The sequence below is a fragment of the Ptychodera flava genome (assembly GCF_041260155.1).
Source record: "Ptychodera flava strain L36383 chromosome 23 unlocalized genomic scaffold, AS_Pfla_20210202 Scaffold_23__1_contigs__length_28996876_pilon, whole genome shotgun sequence".
NCBI classification, from domain to species: Eukaryota; Metazoa; Hemichordata; class Enteropneusta; family Ptychoderidae; genus Ptychodera; species Ptychodera flava.
In genome coordinates, this window is record NW_027248277.1 from 11,968,827 (window position 1) to 11,985,904 (window position 17,078).

General features: G+C 38.5%; 1 protein-coding gene across 2 annotated transcripts; it reads right to left on the reverse strand.

The window, feature by feature from the left end:
- Window positions 1-4,561: 4,561 nt before the first annotated feature.
- LOC139123937 (uncharacterized) lies at window positions 4,562-17,078 on the reverse strand. Of its 2 annotated transcripts, none has more exons than XM_070690086.1 (7): window positions 16,986-17,078; window positions 12,981-13,013; window positions 11,558-11,619; window positions 10,868-11,263; window positions 6,164-6,226; window positions 5,495-5,617; window positions 4,562-5,167 (listed from the first exon to the last, which is right to left on the reverse strand). In XM_070690086.1, exons 2-6 carry the CDS (start codon window positions 12,983-12,985, stop codon window positions 5,502-5,504), a joined length of 642 nt encoding a protein of 213 aa, XP_070546187.1. In that variant the 5' UTR covers window positions 12,986-13,013; window positions 16,986-17,078; the 3' UTR covers window positions 4,562-5,167; window positions 5,495-5,501. The 2 variants fall into 2 exon arrangements, with proteins under 2 accessions (XP_070546187.1, XP_070546186.1); XM_070690085.1 differs by lacking the exon at window positions 4,562-5,167 and adding an exon at window positions 5,188-5,213.

Here is a 17,078-nt window from a genome sequence, read left to right on the forward strand (position 1 = left end):
AATCAAACCATTCCGCGATGAAATTTCGCTGATTGTAAATTATCAACAAACCAGATATGAACTGAATGTGCTCACGTGTTGATATCCAGTGAACAGACTAGAAAATTTTAGCATTTACTCAACAGAACAACGTGTGCTAATGTGACCCTGAATTCATCAAATTTGGTGCAGTTATATCAGAGTTATATGACAAATTATAAAACTTTATAAAATATGCAAATAAGCCATTTAAAAACTTGACACAGCCAAACGCTTCTAAGTATAGTTAGATATATATCAGATAAGTATTTGTTGCACGTATCATCTAGTTTGGTGCAGAAATTTCAGAGTTATGTTACTAATAACAAAAGTTCGTTAAATATGCAAATGAGCAGATAATTTACATGACACTCACAGTATCATCATTATGTTCTTAGATTGTCATCTGTGAAAAGTTTCATAGAATTTTGTGCAGTTTTTTTTATATATGCCCACACTGTCATTACCGTCTCCATAGGGAAACCATTGTACGGAAAAAATGATATTGCATAACTTCATTAATATGCAAGCAACACTAACCAAAATCTAATCAGTTCTTGCAAGTAGCATATCGTAATTGTGAACCAAATCTGCCTCGAATCTGTTTAGACGTTTTTGAGTTATCGTGTAAACAGATAGACAGCTGACAGACAGACAGACACACACTAACACACACACACACACGGACAGACAGACAGAAATCGCTATGACATTAGCCCACATGTAAACACGTGATCTGAAAACTATCGCAAAGCGTGTAGAGTGGCGACTCAGATGTTCATTTATGAAACTCTCTCTCTCTCTCTCTCTCTCTCTCTCTCTCTCTCTCTCTCTCTCTCTCTCTCTCTCTCTCTCTCTCTCTCTCTCTCTCTCTCTCTCTCTCTCTCTCTCCTCTCTCTCTCTCTCTCTCTCTCTCTCTCTCTCTCTCTCTCTCTCTCTCTCTCTCTCTCCCCGATAACTTTTGACGAGTATGATCAAGCACGGAGCCAAAATCAAAATATATTATTAGCAGTCCCAGGTTTGCAATATGAGCCAACTCAAGTTCAAGTTCTGTTGCCTCAGTGTGTTGATTTACCTGACCAAGCCGATGTGAATTTGTGAAGCAATATTGCATAGAGTCACAACGATTCAAATAAGTCAGTCAGACTATGACCCCTTAAAGTCAACGTACTGAGACTCGAATGGCATGCACAGGTGGGTATTCTTGCGCAGCTCTACAGATCGTAGGATAACTAGAAGTGTTGTATTCTGAGTGTATATAGGCATTTGCAAGTGTGAGGTTTCAGAGGTCAACATGCTCACCAGGCGACGCGCTTTTGTCCTTTGCTTTTTTGTGCTGCGAAAAGGAATGGCTAGGTCAATCTCCGGTCACATACTTTGCTTTATTTGTGAAAAGAGAAAGTTGAAATAGGACGCTACGGTAACTGTGCCCTTGTTGTGAAATGTGAAGCGATCAACAAAGGAAAGAATTAGGAGCTTGGACTCGGACACTGAAAAAATAGCGCAAGAGAAGCAATCATATACACTGCATTTCTCCTAGTTTATATTTCAGAGAGAGTCACTTTAAGAGAAAGGTCAACTTTGTTGAGAGCTCTATTTAGAAGGCAAATTTAAGTAAGCATTCACTTATTTGCAAGAACACTGAAACGATTTTAGATATCAAGCCAACGTGATACAGGGATATTGCGATATTGAAATGGATCTACCAAAGATATGACTCGTAGTGAAATGAGTCGACAAAGACCAAAAAATGTCTGGATTGAAAAACCAGATCCACGTGTCACATATCTGCTTGTTCTACCAGCTTACATAAATAAATGTAACACAAACTCTCTTTGAGTACAATTCATTCTCTCTCTCTTACAGGTGTCTGATCGGCTTTCCCTGATATCGGTCAGATGCTACTGGTTGCTGAGTAAAATTCGTGAGGCTATCTATTTAGGCGGCATTTAAATACACACAAAAAACGACTATGGAGGCAAGAGTCAAACACAAAGTACAGTGTCAGGTCACGACATGGGACAATGAAGTTCACTTTCTTTTGACACTTCACGGAGACGCGCGCAATATTGCTGTTTGAACGACAGTACAGTGTGTCTATAATTAGACCACCGACAACAATGCGCCCTGTACGTAGTTTAAAATTTCGAAACACCTGACATCACTTCTTGGTCTTCTGGCCAGATGTCCATATATCTTTCTTTCATGAATATGACTTTGTTTGTGTACCGTCTATTTACTGTCTGTTCTGTGCTGTTGTAGCCATTGGAGAAAATATTGAGAAGATGCGACCATCTATTATATTTTTCTTTATCTACATAATTTGTCGTTTGTACCGGGAAAAGAAACAACCGACCAACAAAAAAGTAATATATTATTGAATGCCTGGCAATGACATTCGGCAAAAGCTTACCTGTTAACCCGTACACCCTTGAGAAAACTTCTCGAGGGTCTATGGTTAACCGAAGTTAGATATTACACCTGTTGACAACTTGTTCACTAACGTGCAATGGCCTAGATTGAGTTCAAACTATTACAGCAATAACTACTCAAGTAGCATCGAGCATTGACACGCTTTATAAGTAAAGTAAGCACATCTGTTACTTTACCGTCATAGTTTTGAGTAAAAAAATAAGCAGATTGTAAGTGTACCATGACCTCCAATATGTTGTAAAATAATTGAAGGATATCTTAAAAGGTATGATTTTAGGAGTTTGAGAAAAAAATTAACATTTTTACAGTCGTTACGGCCATAATAAGGGACTCTCTCGCTCACCCTGTCAGTCTGTCCACCGTCAGTCAGTCAGTCAGTCAGCCAGTAACTCTGCCAGTATATTCGTCAGTCAGCCAGTTGATCGCTCAGTTTGCCAACCGATCGATGATTTCATCCGTAAATCTATTGATCAATACGTCCATGCACGTGACCAGTCAATTTGTTAGTACACAATACATCAGAATTGTTGATGATGGTCATTATTTCACTTTCATTGTTTTACGTTTTGCTGACCAGCTGTCATCTAGTAGTAGATACGGACAACTTCTGAATCGATTGCTGCAGGTGTTTCATTCATTGTACGGATATATTTCATAGAGATCACTTTGATACACATGGTTTTGATTGTTCACCGAGGCTGGTGGATTGTTGTACAAGTGTGCACCGCCCCCAGTCTTTCTCAATACGTTGCTTTTTCACTTCCTCATTATAGCTATTTATGGCATTTATCCTAAGGTAACCTTGAATTTCGCTCTGGCACATATATTGGCCGCAATGTCATTGGTCTAAATAAAGGGAATTTCAATATAACATGTGATGGCTTTGTTGGTTTGATCGGAAGTTCGTTTTGGGGGGAATGTATTTAATCTGTCTAGCGGACACATACGAATAATTTTACAGTTTTTCACGTTCAATTCGGAAGCAGCATGATTTTAATGGTCAGCGTTGATTATTTCGACTGTTACCACGTTGAAATCCGCCAATGAGCGCCTTTGACCTTCAGGTTTAATTTAACGTCTACACTGTGATCTGATATATAAAAATTCATGTAGTCAGGAATAAAGACCAGACAACCATTAATATGAAGCGACAACAGATAGTCTATTTGTCCAATTATAGAACAAGTGAAAGTGACAGGTGCCAAGATTCCCCGGCACAAACGGTGTTGGTTCGAAATCATTTCCATATGAAAAGATACCTTACTTGAGGTGTGAACTGACTGTCAATCGGTGATTGCTCTACCAACATCACGGGTGATGTCATATTCATAAACATTGTGATCTTTTGTTCTTCTTGATCGGTAGTTTATTTACTCTCTGGGGCATCATAAGCCATTAATTAGGTAACGCGGACATTTTCCGCGTTCAGGGGTTTAGCCTAGATACATGCTTTGTGCCGTCCAATACCCTCATGTATGAGATGCGATGCCATTTTTTAAAATTAACTTCCAATTTGGAAATAGATGATACAAAGTGAATACTTCCTAGTGTGGTCATTAGTTTGTCTTTCTAAAGCTGGGACCTTGTTGTCGTCGATGAGTAAATCAGTGCTTTCGCTGCTAAATATTTACCACTGGGAGTGTGAAATATTATAAAATATAACCGAAAACATGGGACTATGAGCGTGAGGGTGGGTCACCATTTGCCCGATGGGCAAATTGTCTCCTGCGCCGAGGGTACATAGTCCCTTGTTTGGGCTATAATGTTTTTATTACATGCCTCTCTTACACAATTTTCATTCAATATATTTAGGTTTATTTGCAAATAATAATGAAGTGTTTTATTTCCATCTTATATGAAAATCCGTAAAAAATAAAACGATGTTCATCATCGAACGGCGCATTGAATTACAGTTTTGCGGTTTAATATTGTTTTTTTCAAATTTTCAGAAAGCCGGATTTGCAATGCAAAACATTAAATTTCAACATTTTTCCATCAAGAAGTTGTCAAGTTGAAAATAGTTTCGGTTTGCTTTCAGTCAAGTGATGACTGTGCGGCCCACGACGTCATCAACAAGTTACCAATGAATCCTACGGAGCGCGCGACGTTCGACGTTCGATGCATGTAATAAATGCGTCTACTACAGAGTAGGATACAAGAAAGAAAATACAAGACCCGCTCGATGTTTGAATGAATCCATCGACTTTTATTTGCATGAAATAAAGTAACCAGGACTGCAGATAATTATCTGATTTATCTGCATTACACGAGGTTCAGAATAAACTCTGTCGTCTCAGTCTGTGACGTGTGGTGCCCACATATCGAGTCAGAGAGTACCTATATAATGAAAATCTAGACTCACGGCTACAAAAATACCGTTTTTCGTACGTAACACCTAAATCAGCATGACGAAACCCCAAAAATGATATTTTTAATATATCTTTCATAGTGCGAATCTCAAGTACGGAGTCGTTCTACAAACAAGACTGGATGGAAATCCCGTTTGAAGTCATCCATAGCACCGTCATAAATCCACTCGAAATTGTCATATTGCCACTTATCACATGTACATAGATATAAAGGATACAAGCATAAAAAAGCGAATCGTTGAGAAAATTAAGTTCTACATTTATAAAATACAACATTCGATGATAAAAAATTGTAGCTGTAGAGTTGTTTGGTAAACACTTCGCCAGTTTCAGATGCTCAGCCATATCTGAAAAAAATATCGATCTTCGCCAGTTTCAGATGCTCAGCCATATCTGAAAAAAATATCGATCAATCTATAAATGAACGTACCTATTTACACAGCAAGCGAGCATTTGTACAAGAATCTGTTTATTAACTTTATTTCCTGTTCTAAAACACCGCCTCAGCTAATTTATTGGCACTAAAGCTGCACATATACTATTTGCGTAATTTACTGATATCATATAGACTACGTGCCACTTTTACCTCGATTTAAATACGTTTGTTACACACTGTCAAATATAGATTGGTTGCGATTATATTCTTGTCCTCGTCAGAGCTGTGAGTCACGCACCTGAAATTTAAATCTTGAGAAGCAACAGGGTTGCCGGGAGGAGAATCAACATCACAGCAACATGTAAATGCAAAGATCCTGCACCACCACAACCATCATCATCATCATCATCATCATCAATACCTGGAAAAGAAGATCGGACATTAAAACTGTGTGTGTGTAGAGAGAGAGAGAGAGAGAGAGAGAGAGAGAGAGAGAGAGAGAGAGAGAGAGAGAGAGAGAGAGAGAGAGAGAGAGAGAGAGAGAGAGAGAGGAGGGGACAAGAAGAACAAGAAGAGGGTTAAGAAGAGGATTCTCCATCCCATTTCATACTTAAATTCATTATTCAGATGTCTTACAAGAAGACAGCTAATACATATAGAGGCAGAGGCACACATTTGAAAATCGAGAGTTGTGATGAAGATGTAGCTAGACAGAGTGAAACCAAAGAGTATGTGGCAGACGGAAGCAGGCACATTAATGACATTAAAACAACAACAAATAAGACGGAAAACGGAAAAACACATAAAGACAGAGACAAGAGACACTATTGTAGGCAAACATAATGTTAGAAATCTCAGACAGTTAGAATTGCAAGAACTGGCTGGCAAAACACAAAGCACCAACAGACCTGTGCTATGGTCGCAGAGACACGGGCTGTAATAAGATTAACTGAGGTGTGCAACCTACCCTGTGTAGATGTGCCAGGTGCGTCGTCGGAAACAGTACTGGACTGTGGGTCAGGTTCAGCAACTGCAAGTATGTAATACCAGTAATGTAATTAGTACTTCATGTCTTCAAAAATATACAAACGGTTTTGCAATTCATGACACATTATCACAATCACTGGCCACAATGACGATGAATGGCCCTCATAACTTACTGTGCATGTTAGAAACTATACAACATGTTCAACATCAAGAGAGCAAGTTCTAACGACAATTTATAAGTTCAACTCAGTAACTTGTCTTAACAAACACTTAACTCATATCCGCTTACATTAGAAGTTTACATTTCCATGCATCAAGTAATGAAATTATTGAAAATGTAACGATATTTGAAATTAGAAAAATGATCGTTATCTAATTTGACTGTATTAGATAATTAAAGGTTAAAATATTTTAAGATGAAAATTACGATATCAGTGTCACGGTAACATATGTTACCATATGCACTTCGTGCATATATGAACATGAACATGAATAGTATATATACCATCTCATGCTACCCTTAAGATTCTTAAGTGTTGAGTTTTACCCATCCAAGTAAATATCTACTCTTAAACTTAGGCGAAGTACGACAAATTCATACTAAAATTAAAAGCAATGAAATTTTCATAAAACTTTGCAAATGCATTGTTTAATACAGTGTCACTTCTAAAATGAAATACATACAATTGGTCACCAAATCAATTTCGAAGGAAATGAGTTCCGAACACGGCCTTCTACGACATAATGCCAATTTCAAAATATATTTGATTTTATCATTATAAAGAAAGGGAATCTTTTGTGACTGAGGGCTATTTCGATCAATGCAATTTCATGTTTTAAAATACCCTTTTTTCATATATTTCACTGCCTACGGCGCGCCAATTGTTTAAAATTTTTCATAAATAGTTGTGAGGATCCAGAAAAAAAATTGCTGGGGTTAAAATAAACGACCAAAGGGGTCATCCAAGATAAGGGTTAAATAAAACGGAGTGGGTACTATGGTAGACAGAGAAACAAAATCGCCGGGATGAATAAAAAAGGAGGGGTTCATCCAGTAAAAAACCCTGGGTTAATGAAAAACGGGGGGTTAAACACACAGAAAAAAATCATTTGGATAAAAAACCGGGGGCACTATTGTAGTGGTAGATCCGAATTAAAGAAAATCGTTTGTGTCACTTTAAAAAAAACGACGGGGGAGGGTAGGTGTTAATGAGAAATGGACTTGTTAGATATTTGTATGGCACCAGATAAAAGTAAAGGTTGGAAGATATTTTTTTCAGAAATTTGTGTTGATTTGGGAAAAAAGGCGGGGGCAAATAAAAATGGGAAATTCCAGACAAAAACGCTGAAACGTGGGTAAAATCAAGATAGAGGTCGCTACCACTCAAAATTTGTGGAGTGGGTGGACAAAATAAAAAAAGTAAAGGGGGGGGGGTATTCACGCGCTCAATTCGAAGAACTGCGAATGGCCGGAACTTTTTCGAGTCCGATTTTCATGCGACTTGCATCGACCAAATTTTACTTACACCCAGCTTTCAAAACGGGAAGCATCGGCGTTGAGAAACCTGTACGAGCATCCCTAATCGTCGGATCTCGTTAATCAGTGACTATCAGTCACTAATGCATCGCATACAACTGATGTAAGTAATTAATATGGCCGACTGACTTGCAGTTCGAAGGAAATTAAAGCACGAAACATCCGGATACAAACGATTGCTAGTGCTCGTGCAATTATGAGGAATTAAGGTGCTTAGAGTTTGGTTACCCTGTTGTCAACTTTCTTCGGTCATTTAATTATATAGTACACCATCGACTTTATATTGAAAATAATTAGTGAGCTGTTTGATCACTACCCCCTCCCCTTCACTTTTTTACTTGACCACAGAGAAACATAGACAGAGTGGCAACACTTGCATGCCTTTTGTTCCATGGTCGTCTCGGTAGACTATTGGCTTTTCATATTAAAATGAGCTTCAAAGGTGTTAAACTTTTTGGAGGCTTTGTTTGTGGTTGATAATTACACGAGATTATGCGAAAAATACGACGAGATGGCATCGTACTGCCAGTCGCGTAGCAACCATAGTTACTTTGTGAGCTCTCAGGCCAGAAACACTGCTTCACGCCAATCAAAACATAACACGCCAGCAGTTTCATAAACATGTCCTTCCTTGACGCACGTGTAAAAGACGGTATGACTGACCGTAAACCATTGAGTAAAACCAGACAGTATCGATAAAAGACTTTCAAATTTGGTTCAAACACACTCATTATATATTCATAAAAATATGAGAGGAATTTTTATAACGGTAAAACCATTTTCCTGAAGCTCAAAACACTCCCGCTTTCGCCAGCACGTCAATTCTGCTCAGCACCACACGACAACAACAACACAAACTTTGCCGAACATACTTTCGCTTAACAATTGGCGAAAATCCGAAAATTACCGAAGGATTCATGGTCGGCACTCTTCGGAAAAGAGAGGCAAGAGCAACCTGAGGCGAGGCGAACATGGATGGGTTACGTAACCGCTTCACGCCTTAAACAATACCCGTTGCCACTCTATCTATCTTTCTCTATGACTTGACCAAAAAATAAGAAGAGAGTTAAAGGATCACCCCCTTGTTTGTTTGTTTTTTTTGCAATTCTCGAAATGCTCACGGATACATCTGGATACCAAGACCCCCTAACTTTTTTGTTTTGTCCACCCACTCCACAAACTTTGTGTGGTAGCTACCCTCCATCTTGATTTTCCCCACCAAACAAGTACTCTACATTCTCAACAAACACGGCTCGTTTTTTTTTCTCAGTATCGTTTTGTATATCTTCTTTTTTTCTGACATTTATACAGCTACTGAAGTTTTGCATCATGATGCACTTATATCGAAGTGAATTGTGATAACCTGCTTTTTCTCCCCCAGGGGTTTTTTTCTGGATCTTCCCAATTTTATTTGCCCAATTCCTGTTCACGAATCACCACAAATATCTAGAATAATTTGGAAACTCTATTTTCTCACCCTTCACTTTTTCCGGATCCTCACAAATATCTAATCAACCGATTTTTTATTTACACAGCGCTAAAACCCCGCCCCCTCCCGTTTTTTAAGTGACACAAACGATTTTCTTTAATTTGGATCTACCACTACAATGATACCCTCCCTGCTTTTTTACCCAAGCGATTTTTCTCTGGATGTTAACTCCCCTCCCCCCTTCGTTTTTTCAATAGCCCAGATGTTTTTCTGGATGTGCTCAACCTTTTTTATAAACGCCGGCGATTTTTTTCCCTATCTAACACAATACCCTCCCCTTTTTGTTTTCCCTTAGCGATTTTTTTTTTATCTTGGATGACCTCCACCTTCGTGTTTTAACCCAAGCGATTTTTACCGGATCCTCACAAATATTTAAAATATTTTTGAAACAATCGGCACGCCGTACACTGCCGGTTACATTGTGAAAAAAATAATGTGATCGGATGTCAGTATGATGGAGAAGTAAAGATTCCATTGTTACCACCAAATACTTTCCACTGTATCAAATTCTTGAAAAACTAATAAATTGAAAAATCACTATAGGCTTATTATTTAGCACCGTTACCAACAGGATGTCACCAGGCTAATTTTTACAATATCTTCAGATTAATCACTCTGCGTGATTGAAAGAAAATTATTCCCAGTTTGACTTAACTGACTTTATTTAAAATCAGTAAACTACGGGACATATCAGTGTGCACTGAGTGGGTCAAAGGTCGACGGGAACCCTTAAATAGACAGAGAATAGAAATGTCCATACAGAACTTTAATTTGGTAAATTGATGGTGAATAGCACTAAGTAAGACCCTCTTTTGTTCACGGTTACAGGTTTGTTACTTATGTCTTTCCGCACGCGAAATCGGACACTGCAGTTTGAAATCAGACAAATTCTATCAATGGTACATGCATGGCGGTTTTTGCAGCTTGTACTCTGAGTCCTGAACCTTTTAGTATTCATTGTAACACCAGTTGTTGCCCACTAAGATGTATTTTCGTCATTCTTGTATTCGTAATTCTTAAAAGCGTAATCTAAAAACGCGGAAAAATATTTATTTTTGCATAATAATGAGAGAACAATAACGTTAACTGTGAACAGCCCTATTCGACGTACTCAATCTTAATGCCAAAACAAAAAATAGATTCCTCAGCAAAGTTTGCAGGGCCAAATATGGGTCCCCGGATGAATTATGTGTTACACACGAACACTTTACAAGAACACAAGCCAGGCTCAGTCTATCATTGTTCAACCACACGTCCCGTGCATCGATCTGAGTAACAACCAAATGGCAATGTTTAGTACATCGAAAGTGCATTCTATTCTTGCCATGGATCGTTAATACATGATTTGCTGAAGTCACAACTCGAATATGTTAAATGAATATTACAGCATTAATAATTATGGAATCTTCTACCTAATCCTATACCTAGATGTTTTTCATAGCTCTAACTTCTCATCAATCCCTCCCCTTTAATTGTTAGTATCATCAGTATGAAGGCAAACGACTTTTTGATACTGATAAGGACGATTTCACAAAACGCTTTATCCGAAACTAAAAATTAGCAGAACCTGAAATTGCAAGATTTTTATCCGACATGGATCCTGGGAAATATCAAGAAAGTGGCCATATGATTTTTAATTTTAGGACTTCAATACTCACTACATGTCTTTGTGCCGGCTTTGGCGATATCGGCTCCAAAGTCAATGCAGACTGCGTTGTTAGTACTGTCGTCATCTGTAACTGGAATGGACGCACACAGTTTGGTGTACGCTTCGCAGTTAGCTGCATCGAGGGTGAGCGAAGCTTCAAGATTAGCGTAGTCTCCCCCCGAAGATACCTCAGTGCCGTCTGGTGCATTGGCTCCTGTTGCTGTGACCTCAGTTGACGTAATAGAATCATCGGCATTGCTGAAGTACACTTTTACATCGGTTGGTGAATGAGCACCAGTAAGTGAGAATGACACGGTAAAAGTAGTCATGGTGGCTGTATCCGCAGTGAATCCCCCTGTTAGGGGGTCTGGTGCTGAAATCGACATTGCAGTGGCCATTAAATCGCCTAAAATGTGAAAATGTCAAACCATACAAAATAAAAGTTAATTACGAGCAACGATAGAATATTGGTAAGGCGTTGTTATGGAAGTGATACAAACTTTAATAACTTGTAAAACGGGCTCCCCTTTGCTCTAAAACATCACATGTTTAGGCCTCGTACCATAGAAGGTGATTGTACACGCCATAATATGTAGACAAATTAAATCAATGTAAATAGTATTTTATAGTGACAACGTTACGTACGTGCCTGTTCAAATGTGAAAGAGTAGAAAGCAGTAACGTATACATGGATACTCACCTTGGGCCCGGCACATTGCTATGCAGCCGATAATAGCAAATACCACAGTTACAAACGAAGACCTAATAAAAGAATAATGCAATTTTGAATTGAAAACAAGAGAATATGAAAGAATATTCTTACGATTCATATTAACTCCAAGGAGACTATTCTTAATCCTATATTGTTCTTGAAACGACTTGACTCACTTCAGTTCGGTGGTAAAATGTCGATTTTACTTCCCTCTCCGAAATGAGGATAGACTCCAGGACTGGTTCAACTTAGTTTACTTGTATATATTATATTGCTCTACTTAAAAATTCCCTTTCAGTGTTCAAATATGATAATTAGTTGGAGATGGCAAATTAGAAGGAAATAAAACCAAAGCCACTTAAGTATTGGTTAGTGCACAGTATTAGTAAGTATTATAAGTAAGTATTGCCTCGGAAATGAAAGACTTAATATATACACTTTTGCTCAAATTTTCCTCAGTGAACGACTCAACCATACTCTTACCAAATAAAAAATGAAAATCAGTGGGCAACATGCAAATTGTGGTGCTATTGAAACAAGAAACCGGACATCTTGAAGTTCAAAATGAGCACCATCGCGGTGTTAACTCCACGGGCAAGTAAAATGTCCGAAAAACTAAGACTGCAAAATGTTTTCTTACTCCATGAGCTTTAAAATGAGCGCCAAAAAGTGGCAGATCAAAAGAGGAATCGTAAAAGTTTGCGAGTCAGTATGTTTGTCCCTGAGGCGCTTTCTGAGTTGAAGACGTGCGCCATAAACGTACACTGTATTCTCACCGAGGCTAAACATGAGCCACGTGCCTTAGCCAGCTATAAACGAAATGTTGGCCCGGCCTACTATTACTCCCAGTCATAATCAATTAACCGCCTTAAATTGTAGTATTGAAAATTAAATCAACTCGATGAATTTCTAAAAGAATGAAGTTATTTCATAATGCACGAATTGTGGAGTCTTCTTACTGCTAATAATTCGATAATTGCAAATATAAAATTCAAAAACTGATAGTAATTTCAGGTCAAAGATCGAAAGCCGCCCTCATCGTAGTCGATGTTACGTTACAAAGGCATATAAAAAGAGTCCCTCAATTATAGCGAACAAGTTACCCCCTCAACTTGTTGATATCGATAGTAACATACAATTTGAGTCCGTGTCGCTGCCATGTAAATACCTCTCATAACATTGTGCATCGCCAAGAAATGGCAAATGTATATTATCAAAGGGTAATCAAAATAAATGGTGATAAGATATTAGGCAACAAGAAAAAATAAACCCAAATCCACATCCCTCAACGGAACTTCTAGAAAGAGCATGTATTTTGAAAGTTTCTCTTGTACACAATAATTTGCTATGACATCTGACATCTGAATTAAATATTTTAGTTCGTATAGAAATAGTCCGTTTATTGACTTACCTCATCTTGTGAAGACAAATTGATAACGATTGCCTGGAAAGTGAAAAAAGGACAGAGCTGACCGAATATTGATATACAAAGATTTTCATAACTCATTAAGTATTATTGTGAATGTTTACGTTCACTTGGAACCAACATAAAGAGGCACTCCCACTTGGTAACATTTTTTATACACATTTTTAATGCCAACGGTCAATATTTGACGTTGCGACTGCGCGCGGATCGCGAGATATCGAATAAAAAATGTCATTTCCCGAGCGTATTTTTCACATCCCAAAGTTTTACGATCGTTTCTGATTTTGATCCGAAATCTCCCGAAGGTTTGTTGTTGTGCTGATTGACGATATTCTAGGGAGTCTACAATAAGTTCGAACGACGCAATTAATTTACTTCCCACTGCAAATACTTTATATACAGCATCATGCCTTTACCTCAGGTTAATTTTTTAAAAACTTCTCCTTAGTTTTTGTCGTTTTCATTATTCTAAATCAGTTGTATTATATTTTTAACCTATACCACATAAACATCAGTTTTTACGTGTAAAATATTAGCCGCTTCCGATGACTGCATTTTCTGGTCTGCCACAGTACGCCGCCGCGTGGTATGCGTCTATGCATTCCACGCGGCGGCAACTATGTCTCAACTGCACGTAACTGTGCTAGTCACCTATGCGAATTCTGGTGGAATCAGCAAAAATTGTTTTTCGTTTTTTCGCCAAGTCAGTAAGACTCAACTTTCTCCCACGGGGCATGACTGATCACCGACGCCAGTGGTACTGTGGTGTACAGCAGCGTTAGCGTAGACTCGTACTCCATAGCTTAGTTGACAATGGCCCCAGTGCCGAACGTTCGATGTTCGGAAGCTGAATTTAGGTGGGCCACCGGAATTCAAACTTTTACTTTTTTGAAGACATGTTTTTATCGATATCTCGTGATCCGCGCGCAGTCGCCACGTCAAATATCGACCGTTGGCGTTTAAAAATGTGCTTTAAAAATGTTACCAAGTGGGAGTGCCACTTTAAACGTCAACATTGACTGGAGTATCATTACCTTATGAACAATCTCTTACCGAGAAGCAAAATGTTGATATCAATCATAATCATTATCAAAATCATTATTTACGAGTATAGATCCCTTTTCTAAAGATGATCGAAATTTCTCTTCCTCTTCATCGAACTAAAATATATTTTATTTAACGGGGAACGGCAAAAATGTAAGAGCATGAGGGCATTGAAAGACAAAATCAACGGATGAGAATTCAGTTGTAAATTAAACAATCGCACTTTTGGAGGGGCGTTGATCTTAACGGGTATATCTCACCAAGAAAACATTTTTTTTTTCAATCTTTCTAAGCCAATTTTTGATGTTTTGTCCTTTTCCCCATTGACAAATAATTGTGAAAATGAAAATGTTTGGAGCTTGATGAAAAAAGTCTCCATGAGGAACGCGTCCATATCTGTGACTCCATAAGAGGCGTTTGTGAGTGTAGAACGGAGAAGCTATACACACAATTGCAGAATATCTATCTCAAGTTCTGTCTATAATTTAGAAAGTGAAAATCACTTTTACGACGAAATTTTTGTTTGGAATGATTGATTTAGAGGGTAGCCACTGATGAAGAGTCTAGTGTTACTGTTGAAAATGATATCATCGGAAGTATTGTGAGCGTAGATTTTGTACCTCAGTTCACTCAATGTAAATGACTTCCTAGACCAACTGGCTGCTATTAGAGTAGGTCAACGCAAGCAGTCCACAGCTTCACAAGAAATCTAGACCTACCTGCCTGTTCTCTACAAAAGTTATTATATTACTTTTCACAGGACTTACTGCCCATGAAATTGATCGAGTGCTTTCCTGCAGTACGTAAATGAAAACACCCGGGATTCCAGGCGGACGCCGGTCGCTTGGCTTTTTAGTCTCGGCGCACGGCACCAGTTACAGCTGGCCAAGGTCATCGCGTTGGATCCCCGTATCGAAACATCGAAACATGAGCCTACTAGAGTAAATTACTTCAATTTCATCTCACCATAAACGTGAAAGTCGATTGATTTAATTCAAATTCCTCAATTTATTCTGTTTTGATGTTCATATGCTCACAAAGTTTGGGCAAGTCTAGCCAGACACCAACGCGCGGCAACGCACGGAAATATTGGGAGCCAATCTGGCCGCCAACCCCGTTTTGATTTATCGACGATAAATTGGCTAATCCCATCTTTGACATTTCTAACTGATCTCTGATTGATTTGTGCTCAGAACACTTTTTATTGTTTACCCAAACATACGAACTGAAAAGGTTCCCAACCCTGAAACTGACAGGATGCAGTCCATCGGAATGTTGCTTGAAAGTTGCCGGTTATCTCGTCGGTCCCCTCGGAACCCTAATGTATGCTGCACTCTGGACCTTGCCAAACGGTGAACTCGCCCTTGCTTGGTTCTGAATTAATGATGCGAATAGCAGACCTAAACAACTCTACATAGAGCCGGGAAAAGTGTAAACTTTACACAATGCAATTTGTTAACTTAGGTGGTGAGCCTGATTCGACCCTTGCAATACGCATTACTCCTAATCATGTTCTGGATATAGACTGGCACTTCCTGCGTTGAACAGAATTACAGCTGTAATATTTAAGAAGTTATAACGTAGTGCAATTTATCAAGTAGTACAGCTTAAGGAGCAACTAATTATGAAAGGTTTGAGTCTCATTTATAGAATATGCTGTGTGGGTGGGTTTCATGTCCGTGCATGCTATTCGTATACAGTACACAGCAGTTGAGCTAGCTCGGCATGGGGTCACGGTCAGCCGCTGGTATTATCACACTGGCACTCAACAGACACAACTCTGCAACGCTCTCATGGAAATATCTATAGGTCCCACTAAATTAACAGCACAAATATAGACTTAAACTATCCAGATTTGTGTTGTTGAAACTCCAAAACCGCGCATCTTTTCATCATGGCGAACTACCTGAAATCTTCTAGAAGTCGGTACCTAATGTCTTGACTATTGCTCTCAGGGGATTGCACTCATAAGTTAGCCACTTCTGACGTCATGCCATGTGACCAATATATTAAGTGTTTGACAGGGTGAATGTTTCACAATTTTAAAAGTGAAATACACTACTATAGAAATAGTTGCCACTACAATGTTATGGATTTTTCGAAATAATGAATATTCTTTTATGCAATTCGATTAAGTTAAGACATTATCAAAAGGTATGTCAGATCTACACTTTCAGGTTATGCACAAATCTGTCATATGAAAAGATGTTTTTCTGAGTTGCACACTATCTTTTCATGTATAATCTACAAAGATGGTGTCAGCACTTTGAAGAGAGTTGCGTGAAATACTTATCGTACCTGCTCCTGCTCTAAAATTTAAATGATGTTAATGCTTAAATTGTCTTGGAAGTGTTTCTCTGTGTATTGTCATGTGTGGCCTGCTAGACCATATATTTGTGTACTCTGTGGAACTCCCAAACTAAAGGTTGATTGTACCTCGATGTTACGGATTATTCAGTAAGAGTTTTGAAGCCTGATATTGTTATGTGAAGCAGTTAAGATATTATTTAAGCAACGTGGGGCATTTGATAGCACCGTCTCTCTCGAGTGTTAAAGTTTGTACTCTGGTTACTTTTCATCACTATGTCAAGCTCCGGGAACGGTCTAATTTGAACCAAAATTGCTACTATAGAAACAATTTCAGCCAGACGTTTGGGCTTTGCTACGTTCGGAAAAGCACTTGAAAACGCTTAAAGTTTACTTGAAATTGTAATCATTATAGGCGTCTTCACGCTTGACCGAGATTGAAAGCCGCTTTGAAAACATCATTCACTGCAGGTCCCACATACACTTTATGTATGATGATATATATGTAAGTCTACTTTTTAAATTAAAAGGTAGAACCACTGGTTTCCGGTACTTTGAAAGTCAAGCGATATAGTAAAACTGTAAAAGCAGATCGCGTGAAACATAGCAATCTCACAATAAATGACTTGAAAAGCTCACCTGAAAGTAACTGTTCTTGGTATTTTCCGGAGTAGCTTCTGTCAGCTTCGCCCTTTGAGCCACTTGTACAAACACAGCATGGAGGCATGCTTT

What these genes read in the sequence shown, in the direction of transcription:
- LOC139123937 (XM_070690086.1), bottom strand. An exon ending in AGCCGGCACAAAGACATGTA is followed by an intron (nt 6,227 to 10,867) that starts GTGAGTATTGAA and finishes ACATACTTGCAG; the next exon opens with TTGCTGAACCTGACCCACAG. An exon ending in ACCTGGCACATCTACACAGG is followed by an intron (nt 5,618 to 6,163) that starts GTAGGTTGCACA and finishes CTTCTTTTCCAG; the next exon opens with GTATTGATGATGATGATGAT.